Source organism: Ranitomeya variabilis, chromosome 4 (assembly GCF_051348905.1).
Source record: "Ranitomeya variabilis isolate aRanVar5 chromosome 4, aRanVar5.hap1, whole genome shotgun sequence".
NCBI lineage: Eukaryota > Metazoa > Chordata > Amphibia > Anura > Dendrobatidae > Ranitomeya > Ranitomeya variabilis.
In genome coordinates this window covers 587336418-587356311 of record NC_135235.1, presented here as the reverse complement: position 1 = coordinate 587356311, position 19894 = coordinate 587336418, and the positions used below count along the sequence as shown (strand labels likewise).

The 19894-nt window shown below is 42.4% G+C and overlaps 1 protein-coding gene across 2 annotated transcripts; it reads left to right on the top strand.

Moving 5' to 3' along the window:
* The first annotated feature begins 1657 nt into the window (after positions 1-1657).
* On the top strand, positions 1658-14370 carry ATF5 (activating transcription factor 5). 2 transcript variants are annotated; one of them, XM_077253132.1, is made up of 3 exons: positions 1658-1839; positions 11685-11963; positions 12653-14370. In XM_077253132.1, exons 2-3 carry the CDS (start codon positions 11786-11788, stop codon positions 13417-13419), a joined length of 945 nt encoding a protein of 314 aa, XP_077109247.1. In that variant the 5' UTR covers positions 1658-1839; positions 11685-11785; the 3' UTR covers positions 13420-14370. The 2 variants fall into 2 exon arrangements, with proteins under 2 accessions (XP_077109247.1, XP_077109248.1); XM_077253133.1 differs by lacking the exon at positions 1658-1839 and adding an exon at positions 8614-8768.
* Positions 14371-19894: the final 5524 nt, after the last annotated feature.

The following is a 19894-nucleotide window of genomic DNA, read 5'->3' as shown; positions in this document are numbered from 1 at the left end:
AGGTGACCAATTGACAGGTTCCCGTCACCCTCCTCGCCAGGTGGTGACTCAGGGCTAACACCTCAGACCGTGCCGTTAGTAGGACGCCGTGTGGGACTCCTGCCTAAGCAAGTACCTGTTGAACAACGACCTGCACACGCCGCGGAGTGAGAGTTCATTATGGCGGTACCTCACGTTGGACTCAGTACCCTGACAGACACCCGCGTCTCAGAGGCTGTGTTGAGACGTCAAGTGCCGCTGTGGTCGGTGCCACTGTTGGATCCTTGCCTGCCGCGGACAACACCGAGACACCACGCCCGGCTGCTGTCGGTGCCACCGTGGGAACCCTGAAACTCTGCATACCAGAAGACATCAGTCTGATAAGTGCCACCACCACTTTCATATTGAATTATCGTTCGCCCCAACCCATCCTTCCTCCTTCACAGTTCTGTCCCATTACTACTATCCCTCTGCAATCCCTCACTCCCTGCGTGGAGTGCATTTATTGTTTAATAAAGACCCTTAACTCTTATTCTGCCTCCTGCCCGTGGCAGCATCTCATGTTCCTGCGATTTCTACAAGAGCCCCCATATTGAGATGGGGACTTTAAGGGCTCCTATATTGAGTTAGGGATTGTGGAGTCCCTCATTCTGTGTGGGAGGCTGTGGGTACCTAATACTGTGTGAGGGACTTTGGGTTCCCTCTTACTGAGGAGGCTGTAAAGGCATTCATACTGAGTAGAGAACTGTATGGAACCTTAATTCTGAGTAGGGGACTGGGGGGCCCTCATACTGCCAAGGAGACTATGTGGGGGCATCCTACTGACAGGCCATCATGCTGTGTAGGGGTCATGATACTGTGTGTGTGTTGACTTTGAGGATCTCATAGGGGGCACATATTATACATACATATACTATATATGTAATCACATATACTATACATATGGGATAAAACTGGGGGGTATTCACTGTGTGTTAGTGAGAGCATCATACTCTATAATGGGCATAAAAGAGATATTGCTTGCTAGAACACTAACGGATTTCAATAGGGACATAATTATTATGTACAAGACGTAATATATGTCCCTCTCCTAGTTTATAAAAGTTGGCAGACCTGACCCCACCAAATAAATATATATATTTCAATATTTTTATTTTTTTTTAGAAGGAAGATAAGAAAAATCCTATCTGGCATGCCTTAAAGCAGCAGTTCCCACGTTGTAGTGCACAGTAACACATCTAGAAGTGTTTTGAGAGAAGTTAGAAAAAAAAAAAAAAAGTTGGCATATTTTCAGAGTCATCTGACCATCACATCTCCCAGGCCTCACCCATCACACGGAAAGCCTCAGCATGGAGGTCCAATGAGCTGCCATAAACCCAGTGACCTGCACAATCCACACCTCCCTCCAGGCTGATGCAATGCTGTTGCAATCTAAGCATGTCACTTTTCTGTCCACAAATAGTCCCTGTAAATCCAACCGGACACGATGAAAAAGTAAAAAAAAAAAGACTAAAAGGAAAGTAAAAAAAAAGTGAAACAAAATAATATTGCAAGTGAAAAGCAGAAATGATCTGACACAGACTGTGGCGGTGATGTGAACAGGTCCCAGTGGTGCCGACAGCCAAGCGTGGAATCTGCGGAGGGATCTGTAGTCACAGCTGATGTCACCTCTGCTGTCTCCATGATTGTACAAAGTTCAGCCCCTGGAAACCTAGAAGCCATATCCTCCCAGCAGCAGCTCCATCACAGACACACACCGCTCTCCTACATGAGTCACCATGGCTTTGTAGACTTGCACGACTACGAAACAAGTGTGCGACTGCACTTGTGCTACGACTGCGACACCACTGCGAAAATGGCGTAAGTAGTTTATATAGTGTGACCGGCTACTAATGGGTTAATTCCGCCTATTTTTTTGTGGTGCGTATCGTAAATGTTATATTATTATTATTATTTATTTATATAGCACCATTGATTCCATGATGTTGTACATGAGAAGGGGTTACATACAAATTACAGATATCACTTACAGTAAGCATACTAACAATGACAGACTGACACAGAGGGGCGAGGACCCTGCCCTTGCCGGCTTACATTATATACTAAATATAATAAAGATTATATATCATGATATGTGGCGCCAACATATTCCGTAGCACTTTACAATTCAGTAAGCCATAATGGAATATTACGTATAATAGATATATCAATGCAAAATACTTTACTGTAGCATGCAGCCCCCCCACTGGCCAACCTTCGGGAGTGACAACACAAGATATGGCGCCGTCCTAATATAGCAGAAGAGATGGGATCGCTTATGTACCATGTCGTAGCTTTATTCCATAAGTTTAAGTGTCGGAGATCCCATGCAAAACATCTGGATTCTTTGTAAAAAGAAAAGTCCAACTTTGCCCCCCTGTATGTTATTATGGTCTCTAGGAAGTTAGTGGAAAGATCATGGTAACTGCGGAAATAAAGAATCCTCGGTGGTATAAAATAGAAGCTTTTATTAACCGACGCGTTTTGGGGTAATAATAAACCAAATGGCCTTTGCTTGTCTAGTCTGTAGTTCGAGCTCTAAATGGTTAAATGTGATCACAGGGGATTTTGTAAACTCACGAAATTGGTCTATATGTGGATCACTGGTCGGACTCGTCACGTGTTCTAGACCCGACCTGACAACTGTCGTGATGTTTTGGTGTAGTCATGTCAGTCAGATGTTCATGTACGGCCCCCTGGGGAATGAGCGACAGATCAGGTCCCTAAGAGATGGTGCAGCAGCTGTGACATAAATTTATGAAATCAACATATCCATCATTTTCTATATATATATATATATATATATATATATATATATATATATATATATATATATATATATATATACATGTATCTCCTATGTGAACGCTACAGGGGATCTGATTGCTGGGGTTTTTCCAGAATGGGGGGCTGCTTGTCGAATGGAGCGGTTGTCGGACCTTCTTTCAGTGTCTATATGACTGACGAGGATATCCATGCTCTGTACTCGGTTGTCTCCATCAAACCCATAGACTTTGAAGGAATGCTTGACCACCACGCCATTCAAATGGGAAGCTCGAGACCCTAATTCTATAAATCAGTGGGTATCCCAGTATCAGTTGCCCACGACATGGTATCCCCCCTTCATGCAATTGGTGGGGTTACCCTTACTGATGTAGTAGTTCTACCCTATCCGGTAAATAAGCGATAATTACTTACCAGTGGAATACCTTTGTGTAGGGGTATTCCGCTACAACCTAAACAATGCTCATCACAGTCAAATATTTCTTCCCAAAAAATACAATATGATCCAACAAAAAAATTACACAAAAAGATTTAGAAAAAATGGAGGCACTAAGGGGTGTGGTGTTAATAAAAATGCATAGGTTGCATAAAAGCCACAGATATCCGTGCCATACCGATCCACATTACTAACAATAATGTTGTAACATATAGGGCGCACATACTGTATGTAATATCCTTTATTTGCCTAGAGATCATGATTGATGTGTATATTTTGTCCATGCACACTATTTCATAGGGTATTTCACTATGTTGAAGTTATCACCTATCTATCAGAAAACTTCTATATGATTGTGAGACTGATCCCTGGGACCCCCATCTGTCGTCAGAAAAGGTCACTTATATCCCCTGTAGAATGGAGTGGTAGTGAGCATGTGATGCAAGACCACCCTTCCAAACATTCTCTAAAGGTTTGCCGGAGCAGTAGTGAGCATGCGAGACCACCGCTTCACTCATTCTCTATGGGTCTGCCAGAGCAGTAGTGAGCATGCGAGACCACCGCTCCCCTCATTCTCATTGAGTCTGCTGGAGCAGTAGTGAGCATGTGAGACCACGGCTCCCCTCATTCTCTATGGGTCTGCTGGAGCAGTAGTGAGCATGCGAGAGCACGGCTCCACTCATTCCCTATGGGCTTGCTGGAGCGTAGTGAGCATGCGAGACCACCACTTCACTCATCCTCATTGAGTCTGCTGGAGCAGTAGTGAGCATGTGAGACCATGACTCCCCTCATTCTCTATGGTCTGCTAGAGCAGTAGTGAGCATGCGAGACCACGGCTCCACTCATTCTCTATGGGTCTGCTGGAGCAGTAGTGAGCATGCGAGACCACGGCTCCACTCATTCCCTATGGGCTTGCTGGAGCGTAGTGAGCATGCGAGACCACCACTTCACTCATTCTCTATGGGTATGCTGGAGCAGTAGTGAGCATGCGAGACCACGGCTCCACTCATTCTCTGTGGGTTTGCTGGAGTAGTAGTGAGCATGTGAGACCACGGCTCCACTCATTCTCTATGGTCTGCTGGAGCAGTAGTGAGCATGCGAGACCACGGCTCCACTCATTCTCAATGGTCTGCTGGAGCAGTAGTGAGCATGCGAGACCACGGCTCCACTCATTCTCTATGGGTCTGCTGGAGCAGTAGTGAGCATGCGAGACCACGGCTCCACTCATTCCCTATGGGCTTGCTGGACCGTAGTGAGCATGCGAGACCACCACTTCACTCATTCTCTATGGGTATGCTGGAGCAGTAGCGAGCATGCGAGACCACGGCTCCACTCATTCTCTATGGGTTTGCTGGAGCAGTAGTGAGCATGCGAGACCACCGCTTCACTCATTCTCTATGGGTCTGCTGGAGCAGTAGTGAGCATGCAAGACCACGGCTCCACTCATTTTCTATGGGTCTTCTGGAATCTTTTTCTGGTAGTCCCATAGAGAGTTAATGTAGTGGCAGTCTCATGTATTCACTTTTTTCAGAGGAGAAAAATGCCTCGTTCTGACGATAGGTGGGGGTCCCAGTGATCGGACACCAAATTAGAAGTTATCACCCATCCTGTGGATGATAACTTCTACCTACTGAAATACTCGATCATTTAAAGGAGTTGTCCAGGACTTTAACATTGATGGCCTATCCTTTCATCCATTTCAATGTCTGATCACCCGCCATTCAGCTGTTCCCAGTGTCGGCAGCGGCCGGAACTGGTCAGTTATTCAAATCAGTAGGTGGCGGATATGCAGTACCCAGTCGCGGCCACTATAGAGTCAGCAGAGATGTGCTGTGCAGGTCCGTAACTGAACAATTCGGGCTGCCGCCAATACCGGGAACAGCTGATCTGCAGGGGTGCTGGGCGTCGCACCCCCACTGATCAGACATTGATAGGCCATACATGGATAAAAGGATAGGCCATGAATGTTAAAGTCACGGAGAACCCTTTAGGCAGTTTTCCCCAAATCAAAGATTACCCTTTTTAAATGTGCCAGCTTCCAGTCCCTATAAACCTTATAAATTTCCCACTATGCTTTGTAACTATGTGCTAGAGGATTGACATATGTATGTTCTGACAATTGGAGCTCTCTGCCTCAATGGTATTTCTTCCATGGAGTTGGTAAAAAAACAAGTATTCGCGTCATATGGCAACCATAGCCATGTCAAAAGCACCCCATTTTGGCATACCCATGCCCATCCTATCAATGGTAGAATATAGCCATACGTTTCCATACCCGTGAGCTAAAAGCCGGCCAGAATAGTCGGTACAACCATAATGATTAATTGTCCGCTGTGGTGAAAAGAAACGATGGCTGTCTGATGAATGGCTGTTATCATTCCAAATTTGTTTATAATCACTAACTGCATCATTGGCAGAAAAAAAAAGGCCAAAATTGACAGATGCAGACAAAGATATATTTTGGCCTATTATCATATAATGTGCATGGGAGCTTTATGAAGAAAAATATAAATAAGAGAACAGTTTGTATGGACATCAACCAAAATAAACCTTAAAAGGGCTATCCACATTGGCCAGATTATTTTTATTATAAGGGTTCCCCGCTGATAATCTGATCACTGTTGGTCCTACTGCACGATGATCAATCACTATCCTTGGAGGAACTATTTCTCTACAGCACCCCCACAGGAGAAGTGAAGTATTACACAGATATTAATGTTTTTGAAAGCTGCTGTCATCCATGGCTAACAGATAAAGATCCTGACTGGTAGACTTCCATCTATTAACTCCCCATTTGTTATAAGTCATAAGAGAACTAGATATAAATTCTAAATTGTGTTATACATTTCTAACATATTTAATATTATTATTAAAAAAAAATATTAAAAAATACCAGTTTCCAAATACCACGACTAGCAATTTTTAAGGAGCCCAGTTGGTCTGTTTCATTCTAGTGGACCCCCATTAGTTCTAGTCCAGTCGTTTAGTCTCAAAGATCAATGTGCTAAATGTAGAGTTGGGTTTAGCAGTGATACCTGTAAATAATATTGTTCTCGAATAGGACCATCTGCAGCAGCTCAGCCCCTCGGGGGTTAATTTACTGTTGTTTTTCATGGCCCTGGGAAGATCCCAGGAGAGATGCTGGAGAGGCTTAGAGCTGTCAGTGACTAAACCTGCCATACCTGTTATCGATGTATATTATATACCGTACTTTATAAATCCCTTTCTTAAAGTCAACGGGCATTTCACATTTCAAAATTGGTGGGTAAGCGGCAACTCGGGGCCACATCCGGGGCTCCAAAGATGTGGTAGGTTGACCACCAATAAGGCTATAAGCCCCAGATGTGGCCCCTGAGTTGTCGCTCACCCACCACTGCTTTAGACAATGACAAACCCTGATGCTTTAGATTTCTATAAAAGAATTTCAGCAATGTATAGGTATACCTGTTATACTAATATATCACATAAAGCCTCAGGTATGCAGAGAAAACATGTTTATACATCTCAGACTGAGCTCAGAAATAACATTGCACAACCATGGCGAGAACCAGGTGAACAGATAGAAAAATCCTGCCCATTTATAAAAGTATTCCTCAACTCTTCTTGATCATTTGGCCACTAGGTGGCAACATTCTATTAACATATGGGTATTAAACATTATTAGATCATATTGCCTACACTCGTGTAATAAATTATGTAAATCTGTTTGGAAAATTGTTATAGAGTGAGTAAATAAAAAAAAAAAAAAAAAAAAAAAATATATATATATATATATACAGGGTGGTCCAAACGTAGGACAGTATGTGTAATAAAGTTATGAAGGGGGAGATTTATCAAACATGGTGTAAAGTGAAACGAAACTGACTCACTTGCCCTTAGCAACCAATCAGATTCCACCTTTCATTTCCCAAAGAGTATGTGAACAATGAAAACTGGAATCTGATTGGCTGCTAAGAGCAACTGAGTCAGTTTCACTTTACACCATGTCTGATAAATCTCCCCTTTCATAATCCTATTACACATACTGTCCACCTACTTTTGGACCTTATATATACTGTGTGTATGTATATATATATATATATATATATATATATATATATATATATATATATATATATATATATATATAATATTGTCCCTGTGTGCATTTTGTCTTTTTGTCTTGGAGCACTGGCGCAGTAAGTCACTAAAGATGTAATTTCCCCAGTGTCACTTTGTGCTCAGTGACGTTAATCACTTATGACGATTGTTCTGGGGCATTCAATAGGCAAAAATGGCTGAGAAAGACGCTATACAAATACTGCACGACTGTACTCAACAATTATAACTGATATAATACAGTACAAATGAATTCAAACTGTATAAAAATATTTTAAAAAAAAAACCCCTGAAAAATCGTTACAAAATATAAAACTTAGATTCTATTAAAAAAGGTCACTACTAGATACCTATTCAGGAATCGTGTTCTTCTGCCTCGTTGGTGAAATGGTGACTATGAATAAGGCTGCCTTATGTCTCCTACAAGAGTTGTCACTTTTTGTCAAGTTTTTCCAAAGTCCTAATATATAAAAATAGTGTCCAGCCCTGCAATTGTGATAAAATAAGGCCTGAGTCGCTGGGTGGTGGGGACCCCCATATGTGAGCGGTAGTTGTGACCATATTGCTCATCACCCAAGAGGCTGAGCAGAGGTGTAACGTGAAGCCCCTAAGCCCAAATGCAACATCTGTAATACCTATTGTGTGCCATTTATTCTAATGGTGTCTGTTTCTATGGTAGAGGAGAGTATGGCCACCCCTACGTGCCCCCCCATACCCATTAGATGAAAGCTGCTACAATCAGACGAACGTATGAATCGGCTCAAGATCTTAATGCAATGCACGGACTGGCCGGCGGCTCTACTGACCTGAGCATAACAGCTGCACAGAAGTACATGAAGCTGTCATGCTCGCGTCGGAATAGCCGCCGGCCAGTCCGTGCTCTGTGTCCTGATCTCAGTCCCATTTATACGGCCATAGTGCTAAGGCTATGTCATCAGTATAAAATGACTGGACAACCCCTTTTAAGACCCCAGGGTCCTGCTATTCCACTCAAGCTGAAGTTACTAAAAAAAGAAAATGCTTTCTTTTTTCTAGTTTCTCCTTTTCTAAACAAAAAAAAAAAAACCCATGGGATTTCCTTTATGTAAGAAAAAAAAATCCCGAAATGAGTCCAAAGTCAAATGACTATCACCAGACCCGATCAGGAGATGGAATCCGCCTCTTATATCCCGCGGGGAATTGTAATCCCTGCTTCTTTAGACCATTCCTATGGCAGGGAACGGGTTAATTGTAGGCGGGAGATGCGGTGATGTAATCTCCATATTACAGTATACATGTTTAGTCTCCGGACGCTGGGACTCATATCACTCTCGCAGCTCAGACTTCATTAAACCTTTGGCTTGAGAGTGATCATGGCTTTCTAAATCTTGCAACACCGCAAAACAAGTGTGCTCGTGCACTTGTGCCGCACCACAGCGTCTGCAAAGATGGAGTAAGTACCACCGCAATATCTACGTCATTTTATTTCATTTTTTTAATTTTATTGTATTCATATTTTGTAATCTGCATTTCCTTTATCTGGATAAGTGGCGGATCCATATCAATATAAAAAAGGCAACTACAAATTAATGTGACGTTACTTGACCAATGATTATAAAAATAAAAAGTTTATATCTTTTGACCTAGATGGATTTAATATTTTTATTATTATTTTTATATCAATTTTTTTCACAATTTTATTTTGATATTCAAATATATATTTTTTGTAAATTGGTGCTGTACTTTTTTTTTTTTTACTCTTTTAGAGGCATTTGTTTTTATTTTTGCAAATTTTCAATATATTTTAATGAATATAAATAAGCATAAAAACTGAAAATAGAGAATATGTTTTGTAAATCTAATGCTCGGGCTTTACCTGAACCATCTGCGCCAGCTCAGCCCTTGGGATTTAATTTACGCTTGTTTTTCATGGACTAGAAAAATCATTCCCGGGGGAGAGAGTTTAGAGATAAGTAGCATTTACTGTAAATGCAGCAGGTTGGGCGCGGGGAAGGGAGGGGTATGGAAGCAGACAATCCGTCATCCGGATCCATGGAAAACAATGTTAATATACAGAATGATGTTTTTTTTTAAAGGGGAACAGACCTTGATTTATTATAAGTGTAAATGAAAAAATGTAAAATGATCAAACTGCATAAAAAAAATATTTTTCTCTCCAAAATGTACATAGTTTAATCATCTCCAAATGTCATGCAAAACGTTTGCTTTTTTTTTTTCATGGCAACAACATCACTTTATGTCATACTGTCTGGTATTTCAGCTCGGCCCAGGGGATTAGTAAAAAAGGTGCGCCACACCTATCTACAGGTTGTCAGTGGCATTGCAGCTCAGTTCCATTAAAAGTAATGGGGCTGAGCTGCAATACCTCACACAACCTGTAGTAGACGAGTGTGGCGCCGTTTTTTAAAGAAATCAGAAGGGTTATCTAATCCTTGACAACAGTTGTAAAGGGAACCTGTCACCATGAAAATGCAGTCCAATCTGCAGGCGGCATGCTATAGAACAGGAGGAGTGGAGTAGATTGATATCTAGCTTTGTGAGAAAGGATTTAGGATAACCTGTTTTTTTCATCGTTTCATCCTCTGCTTCTTCTGGGGTTTCTGGTCCAGTGGGCGGTCCTATCAGTGTTTGACAGCCCTCTCTCCATGCACAGTAATACAGAGAAAGCAGTCAGTCACTGATAGGACTGCCCACCGGACAGAAAACCCCAGAAGAAGCAGAGGATTAAATGATTCAATCACGGGTTATACTAAATCTTATGAAAAAAAACTATATATCAATCTATCTAGCTCCTCCTGCCCTATAGCATGGTGCCTGCAGATTAGACTGCATTTTCATGGTGACCGATCCCCTTTAAGATACATGTAAGGCGAGTTCCAATCCTCCGTGAAATAGATACTGGAAGACTTGCCCTGACCGCCATGTCTCCTGTCCTGAGTTAACTGTTTCATATGCAGCATACAGGTGGGGGCACCCTGCGATTGGGCCTGCTCTCCGACCCCAACACTGTCTGTGTTTTATGGATGTATGAAACCAGCCCCAGGTCTCTGTAAATTTTAACAACTGCTGTTGTAAAAAAAATGGATGCCATACGTTTGAAGATTTAGATAAAAATTGCCTGTTTTTTCTGGATGAGACTCAGATGATTTTTTTTCTACTCTTGTGTGAACTGAGCCGTACAGAAGATCTACATGTATAGGTCATGTATACATGTATAGGTCATGTTTATATGGAGGCAGTGATCTGGTCTGATGACATAGTGTTCGGCTGAGTTGGATTTTTTTCATTAACCACTATTGTCCCACCTAGATAGACATTGGCAGCAGGGTCTGCTTTGTGTCCCATAGTCCTGATCTGTAAACAGGCCTGCTCAGGCAATGTTAGATTCCACGTATATGGGACAAAGGATATTTCCGCTACCTTATTTTTGTGTCTAAGGCCGGGATCACACACAGCGAGATAAGGCCGAGTCTCGCTGGTTAAAACCAAGCTCTGGCGCCGGCACTCCAGAGCGGAGCGTGCGGCCGCACAGCAATACATGGAGCCGCACGCTCCGCTCCGGAGTGCCGGTGCCAGCTCTTTTTTTTAACCTGCGAGACTCGGCCGTATCTCGCTGTGTGTGACTCCGGCCTAACACATAGAGTAAAAAAAAAAACCAAAAATGAGGGATTTGCTGAACTAGTGATTGATTTTGCAGAAACTGACCTTCCGGCGCCCCCGGTCTGTGGGTTATAAAATAGCACTGTTAATGACTTCTCTGTGCTGTGAATTGCTGAATGCACAATATGTGGCAAACATGTTAGCATTGAAGTAGTTATTAAATAACCAGCTCGGTTAAACATAGACCTTGCTGTATCCTTCTCCATGACACAGGTTTCCTGGAACTACGACCTTTCATCTTTAGATCAGATAACTTGTTACCAGTAGACACATAACAGCTGTCAGTTCGACCAAAGTTTCCTCAAGTACCCCTTGGAGGACATGCAACGACTAGTGTCTTATAGTCAAAGCAACTGTGTTATTCGTATTAAATTAAGATTAAAAAAAAAAAAAAGATTTTTATTTTATTTTTTTTTATTTTTATTATTTTTTTAAGTCATTGAATGATCTCCGATCTCACCTTCCAAAATGCTATCCACAGCTTTACAATATTGAAAGGTCACTGAGATCTAGATTTTTGTGACCTGTATCACATTTGGGTTTAGTTGCACATATTTTCCAATTGTTGCAAAAATTCAGATGTTGCATTGTCCAAAAATATCCATGGCTCCAGTGTTATATACACATATATGTGACTATTGCACCATGGATGAGGCACCAACATTAATACACCTCCTGTTTGTTGCAGGTCTTCTATACCCTCTGCGCCTTCCGCTGTCATCTCCAGCTGGAATCGTGCTCCCGAACAACTCTCCGGTCCAAACCCAAACCTGAATAATTCTGGTCAAGATGTCTCTCCTGGCGGCTTTGAATCTGGACCTGGAGATCTCGATGTTGCCAGTTAGCACTCTGCACTGGCGGGCGGATCTCCTTAAGATCCCTGCTCATGGAAATCACTATGAACAGCTTCCAGTGCACATGGAGGACGGGGTCAATTTGCACGGGGCTGGAGGAGGATGCCTGGCAGGTAAGTGGGACATAGCCATCTTATTAAATGTCTATCTAGAGTCTCTCGCTCTTGGGTTCCTTTGTCTGTCAAAGATTCAAACACAAATATTCAACAGGTCCCAAAGGGCTAAGCGGAAGCTCATGGGTCCCAATGCAAAATTGTATTCAGGACCCTCTCCCGCTACATGCTATTTTTATTACTGGTGTTTTTTACGTGGCAGAAGGATCTTCTGGGCCTCCTTTGTGTAAATACTTAGGTACTCCAAAATCTTAATTATTTCACTCTGCCCTAGTCACTTTTAGGGGAGGTGCAGACTACCGTATTTTTGGTCTGAGTGCGGTCTGACAAAACATCAGATTTTACTCTGTGGGGCCGTGAGTCTGTCCGTTGAGAAAGAATCGTTCCATGCCCAAGTTTGATCTGAAGTTTACTCACATTGAGTAAAATTAACTGGGTTAATTTTCACGGACTGACTGAATGGAGAAGATGGAGAAATGTTTTTCTCTACCTTTTCCTCATCCGAGAGAATCACATCACACTATGATCACACTCTGATCAGAGTTTGATCAGAGAGTGATTTGCACGAGTCTACCTTTTTTGGGTACACCAAAAATAACAAAGCAGCTTGAATCGTGCCTGATTTTTCAGCCAGTGACTAATAATTGAGTATAATAATATGTTTTTACTTTTACTTTTTTTTTGTACAGGCGAAGGATTCACGGATTGGATGACGGAAAGGGTGGACTTTTCATGTTTCCTGCCAGCAGCGGCCGAGCCATCCATGCCAGGGCCTCCTGCCCCAGACTTGGAGGTCATGGCGACACTCCTGAAAAAGGAGTTGGAGCAGATGGAAGATTATTTCCTGGAGGAGACCCTCTCCCCCGGGCTTCCAATGCCTCATGATCAAGTGGCCCCCAGCACCCCGCCTTCTCATGAAGTCCACTTCCTCTTCCCAACACCTGATCAACAACTCAGTGATGATAGAGGAGTGGAGTACCATGCCTACGTTGCAGAAACACCAGCTCCTGCCCCCGTGGCACTGGACACACTAGATTCTGGATGCCTTGAACTCCTGAATCTATACCCAGATGGTTCAAGTGATTTCCCTCAAGAAGATCAGCAGGATTTTATAGTGATTAACACCAATACTGACCCGCCAGTACAATCCAAACAACTCAACAGGCCTACCCCGTATGACCGCCCCAGCACTTCAGCCGCCAGCTGTGCCGTCTCACACCAGCCCAAAGGTGACCGCAAGCAGAAAAAGAGAGACCAGAACAAGACAGCAGCTCTTCGATACCGCCAACGGAAACGTGCAGAATACGATGCTTTGGATGAAGAATGTCACGGCCTTGAAGTCCTCAACAGAGAGCTGAAAGAAAAGTCAGATTCCATCGAAAGAGAGATCCAATACGTCAAAGATCTTCTCATCGAGGTCTACAAGGCCAGGAGTCAAAGGCTCCGCAACAACTAGATGTTGAAAAACACAAACACTTTATTCTGGAAAACTACTTCCAGCCTCAAACACTGGACTCGAAATTGTAAAAGTAACTTTGGGTCTTTAACAAAAATCAAGCACAGGTTCACAGACACTGAATAATATGTCTAAAATCCACAGCACCACCTAGAAGCAGACCGGTTTTTGGTTGTAGTAGTCTATTTTTTTTCATGGCATATGTGTAGGGCAAAGGTAAATTGATTACTGCAGATCTTTTTAGTTGACCGCTGGCTATTTTTACAAGACGGAAGCACTTAAAAGCAGAAAATCACCAAGCACATAACCATTGATAAGTTGCACATCAGCCATTTATTCCTACAAAGTGCAAGGCAGTTATAGGATAGGCAACGAATGATTGAAGCCAGCACCTTTGACATGCTGACTTTATGAATGTGATGTAGTGATATACTTACTTTGATTTTTAATTCTGAATAGCTATAGATTTATGAGTGGATATATAAGCTATATATATATATATATATATATATATATATATATATATACTATATATATATATATAGATGTTTTTATTCAAAACCCTTTAACCCCCACCCACTATGACCCTGCAAGTAATAAAACTGAGCAACAGCAAATGACAAAACCGTTCATAAAATATCACTCTAACCAAAAGAATGGAATTTATTTTTTAAGATTCCTAATCACAGTCTAATGTAGACAAACACTTCATAGTGAAGACCAGACTGGTTGTCTGGAAATCATGTGTCACCTAAAACTGGCCATAGATGGGGAAAATGTGACCCCTATTCAAAAAGCACTGCAATATTCTTCACTGGATGTCCGTCACTGACAAATATTTACTAGACTTGCCCTGACCAATGGAAAAGACATTTCCATATGATGGAAATAGTTGTCAGTGGCCATCTTAAAGGCTACAGACACCTTTGACATTGAAAAAAAACTATATTTTTAAAATAGATTAGTGGTTACCTTTTAGTTAATAAAATTGCAAAATCAGCAATCTTTATTCCTTCATTCATTTTCTGAGCCATTGATATGTAATTTGTAGCCTGATTCAAATATTTCTCTTCTTGGAGTGTCTGTCCCATGATTTTAGGATGGATATGAGCTCCAGGATTCTGTTATATACATTAACCCATATTTAAGTACAGTTTCTATCCTGCACTTATTTCCTTTTGATGTACTGGCCTATAGCCTGTTTTCTCTGCCCTCCCTGAGGGCTGTCCCACACGTCCAGATAATTCCGGTACCGGAATAAATCGGTACCGGAGTTATCCGTGTCCGTGTGCCTGGGAACTCACGGAGGCCATACGTGCGGCACACGTGTGCCGCCCGTATGGCGAGTGGGTACCACACGGAGCGTGTGGTACCCACTCTGCATGGTGCTGAAGCTGCGATTCATATCATCCCTGCAGCAACGTTTGCTGTAGAGAAAATATGAAGAATAGTGTTTAAAATAAAGATCTATGTGTCCGCCGCCCCCCCACCCCCTGTGCGCCCCCCCGCTGGTCAGAAAATACTTACCCGGGTCCCCCGTCGGCTGTCGCTCCTTCCTGGTCTGGCCGCGGCTTCTCCTGCATGCGGTCACGTGGGCCCGATCATTTACAGTCATGAATATGTGGCTCCACCTCCCATAGGGGCGGAGCCGACTATTCATGATTGTAAATGATCGGCCCCACGTGACCGCATACAGTAGGAGGCGCGGCCAGACCAGGAAGGAGCGAGTAAGTATTTTCTGACCAGCGGGGGGGCGCACAGGGGGTGGGGGGGCGGCGGACACATGGATCTTTATTTTTAACACTATTCTTCATATTTTCTCTATAGCAAACGCTGCTACAGGGAAGATATGAATACCGGCTTCAGCACCATGTGGGGGGGACAGCGCTTACTGTAGCGCTGTCTCCGGCACGCACACGGACCCCAGACGGAGAATGTCCGTGTGAGGTCCGTGTTTTACGCGGACCCATTGACTCTATTGGGTCCGTGTAAAACGTGCGCTCCCACGAACACTGACATGTCTCCGTGTTTGGCACACGGAGACACGGTCCGCAAAAAATCAATGACATCTGAACAGATGCATTGATTTTTATGTGTCTACGTGTGTCAGTGTCTCCGGTACGTGAGGAAACTGTCACCTCACGTACCGGAGCCACTGACGTGTGAAACCGGCCTGAGACTGTATATGCTTTTTCCCCTTTCCACACTGTAGACATCTGTATACAACCCCCACCATCACACTTTTGCTATCACTATGGGCTAATTCACACATTCGATTTTTGTGTACAAGGTCTATCCATGTTTTTTACAGAGAACATTTGCACCTGTGGTAGTCTATGAGGCCATTGATTGTTCAAAAATAGCAGAAACATGTCCGAGTTAAATCTGATGGTCAGATTCAAATGGGTAATGCAAGTCAATGGGTCGGTGAAAAAATTGGACTGCACTTGAATGCCATCCGAATTTTTTCACACACAGAATGGAGAAGGTGGAGAAACTTTTTTTTTAAATTTCTCCACTTGCAAGAAAAAAAACGATGACGCTCGGACCAGTGTCTTATCAAACTGTGATCAGAATAATTGGTCCGTTTTTCTTGTACATGGAAAAATAGCATATGTGAATGAGGCCTAACACTGTAAGAAGCGAGTCATCAGAAACGGGAACTCTGGCGGATTTGTATCTTTTCAGCAGATATTTTCGTTAGATAAATGACTTACAGACACTACAGCAGCAAAATGGTAATTTTTTTCACGAAGGCTATTTAGAAAGTTGCTTAAGAGACAAATGAACAAAAAAAAATTTAGTGCAAAGGGGTACACAGCCTTAAGTTATTTAGTTCATGACTAGTGATGAGTGAAAGTGCTGGGATAAGGTGTTATCTGAGCATGCTCGGGTGCTTACGAAGCGTCTTTGGTGTGCTCGAAAAATATGTTTGAGTCCCCACGGCTGCATGTCTCATTGCTGTTCTGGGAGTCCATTGCATGCGAGACATGCAGCCGCAGAGACTGGAACATATTTTTCGAGCATGCCGAAGACACTCGGTTAGAACCCGAGCATGCTCAGATAACACCTTATCCCAGCACGTTTGCTCATCACTAGTCATGACATAAATGAGTCAGGCAGATATTCCCTTGGGCACACATTTGTGTATGATTGACAGACTACCTCAAGCTCAAAGTGGCCGCCATTAGTAAACTTATGGTCGGATGACGAATTTCTACAATTCATTTGTGCATTTTTGCACAAGGAAATAAAATGGGACCACGGCTCATTTCTTGCCTCGGAGGTTTAGAGGGGCTTATCAGTAGTCATGAGCCGTCAATGATCTGTAGAGCGATTATTTATTTCCGATCATATTCTAGAGAGAATACTCAAACATGCTCAGCGATTACATCGTTTACGATGATGTAAAAAAAGCATCATTTTTCGGTAACGCATCCCTTTGTGTAAGGGGAATGTGCTGCGAATAATGAAGAGTTTTGTGTAAGTGATCGCCCAAATGATCGTTTGTGTGTAACTTCCCCAATGAATTACATTACTACACAAGTGCCGATCGGCCTGCAAAATCATCGATCGACACTCGTTGTGGGCAGCCGATCTCACCCGTATAAAAAGACCCTCATTTGCTTCACTTAGACATTAGCAGCGTCCCGACTCGTTACTGTTTTTGTCATTGATCTGTAGATCCTATGTTTTAATATAACGGCAAACCACTAAAATAAAACATGTCCAACATTATTGGGATGATTTTATAAGGCTGGGATTTAAGGACAATTATTTTAGGTTTGACATAGGTGTGATTTAAAGGGAATTGGGTGTTGTAGATCTTTTTAAAGATATTATGTAGTCATTAAAACAAAAATAAATAATATGTGTTCTCGTAGTATCGCCTCACTTGTCATAAGTCATTTCTCACCTTCAAGTGAAAGTCTGAATGGTGACTGATACATGCTCAGGGTACGGCTACAGTGATGCAAGTTTCCGCAGAATGTCATGGTGCCATGTGCTTGTATCCACCAGTCCACCATATGGCTTTAAAGCGAATATGTCATCAGAAAATGACCTACTGTTTTAATCAGGTTTTTTTAGTTAAATCTATTTTTTACACATTTTAACACTTTTTTTTTACAGTCTTTATTAAAAAATAAAAATTAGAAATCTTGCAATTTTCACAGTAACCACTGAGGCTCTTTTAGACTTTACCTTCCTGTTGTTTCAGGAAATTCACATGAACATTAGCAGCAATACTCTGACTCTGACCCTATATGTTTTATAGTAGCATCTATTGAGCATTGCTACCACCCCGGACAATGAAACTCAACATGTCCAATCCTTCTCTGTCAAAGTAGAGTCAGGAGGCCCATCGTATACACAAGATAGTCAACTGGTCGTCCAAAATTGGCAGTTTCGGATGAGTTTTCTCTAACATGTATGGAGGCTTTAGATTATGGTTGGATCTTGTTCACACAACTATTGACACTAGAGATTTAAGGATGCAATGAAGGGGGTGTAATGATTTTCCACTAATGTATACATTAGGCAGTGAGTGGACTGACTTGTGTCTGAAGATTGAATCGTGGTGATGGTGGTGAGTCAATTGGAAACAAGTTTGGATTGTAGGAAAAAAGGAGTTGCATGTTTGAACCTATAAGTTATATTTATTTTCCACCAAAAATAGTAGCTGTACTGACTGAGCTCAGGCTAAAACCATGGGGAACCCACTGAGCTCTCAGCAGCTAACCTCCGGGATTGGGCGCCACATGAGCCCTTCATCAATGCATGAGGCCCACCAAGCCACTCATTTTTTACTTCATCCACAGTATATTCAATGCAAGCAATAGGGTACATTTTATGGCGGGATCCAAGAAGAGGACCACCGCATCCTGTGAAGTAAATCCAATCTCCATGCAAAGGATAAAAATTATATGGTTATGATTTATCTGCAAAGCAAGAAAAATTAAAGACATATTTTAAGTGTTACAGTCTGAAAAAACTATATGGTGCACACGTATGCCAAAGAAGTAATGTTTCGGGCCAGAAGAGCCTGGTGTTTGCCAGAAAACACCTTAATATGTCCCAAAGTTTTGGTGCAAAATTATTGCCACTTTTAGCATTTTTACGCTAAAAAAGGACTGAACGGGGTGTGTCTACCCCTGCCCATGTAATTCATGAAGAGTTACATGACTTTAATGGCATAGAAATGTACTCCAGTCCCTGACTTACATATGTGGAGAAAGTGGAAATATACCTGTGCTGTCAGTAGTATAAAATGCAGTAGTAAACCATGGGGGTATAAATGCGTGTTTTATTTATTAACACATGTCGAAGCACACCTGCTTCTTCCTGAAGTCAAACCACAGAAGATTTGACTTCTGTGGTTTATCCTGAGCAAGAAGCAGGTGTCCTTTGAAACGCGTTGACTTCTGTGGTTTATCCTGAGAAAGAAGCAGACATGCTTCGAAACGCATTGACTTCTGTGGTTTATCCTGAGGAAGAAGCAGACATGCTTCGAAACACGTTGACTTCTGTGGTTTATCCTGAGGAAGAAGCAGGTGTGCTTCGAAACGTGTTGACGTCTGTGGTTTATCCTGAGGAAGAAGCAGACATGCTTCGAAATGCGTTGACTTCTGTGGTTTATCCTGAGGAAGAAGCAGGCATGCTTCGAAACGCGTTGACTTCTGTGGTTTATCCTGAGGAAGAAGCAGACATGCTTCGAAACGCGTTGACTTCTGTGGTTTATCCTGAGGAAAAAGCAGGTGTGCTTCGAAACGCGTTGACTTCTGTGGTTTATCCTGAGGAAGAAGCAGATATGCTTCAAAATGCGTTGATACATAAAAACTACATTCCTACTGCATTTTATACTACTGTAGCGTAGGTTTGTTTCCACTTTCTCCAGCTACACATGGTTATCCTTTCCAGTGGATCTGCAGCAGCCAATTTCCTCAGTCTGCACAGAGGTTGTGATTTTCACAACCCTTGAAGGTGAGCATATTCTTTTCTTTTATTTCTGTATTTAACACGGATAAGTCCCTGTTGCTCTCATTTTCTTTCCAGCTCTCTTCAAAATCGACATTTCTGGAGAAGGCACACGGCACATTTAAGATGCGTAACTTAATGAATTAGGTGCATCATGCTCCTGTACTCCCCTTCATTAAGAATGTCATGTACAACGGTCTTAATTAATTGGACCCCATGCGTCTAGCCCTTTACAGTATGTCTTCATCCGATATAGCGGATCACAATGGGAAAAGCTGCCCACATTATTACTACTCCAAAATTGCAAGAACTTAGCAAGCTCAGTCCACCAAAGTCTCTTTACCACCTCAGCAGTACCTGGGCCATGAGAAAGCCAAGATGTCCTCCAGTTCTCATTTCAGCTGTCCTCTGGATCAGCAAACCTACAACTGGATGATGTCCACCTGTAACACAAAATGCAGCTTCTAAGCTAACCACTAAGGCCTGAAACCACCACCCA

Coding starts and splice junctions, on each gene's coding strand:
- ATF5 (XM_077253132.1), top strand. CDS start 11,786: ATGTCTCTCCTGGCGGCTTTGAATCTGGACCTGGAGATCTCGATGTTG. Junction 11,964..12,652: donor TGGAGGAGGATGCCTGGCAG/GTAAGTGGGACA, acceptor TTTTTTGTACAG/GCGAAGGATTCACGGATTGG.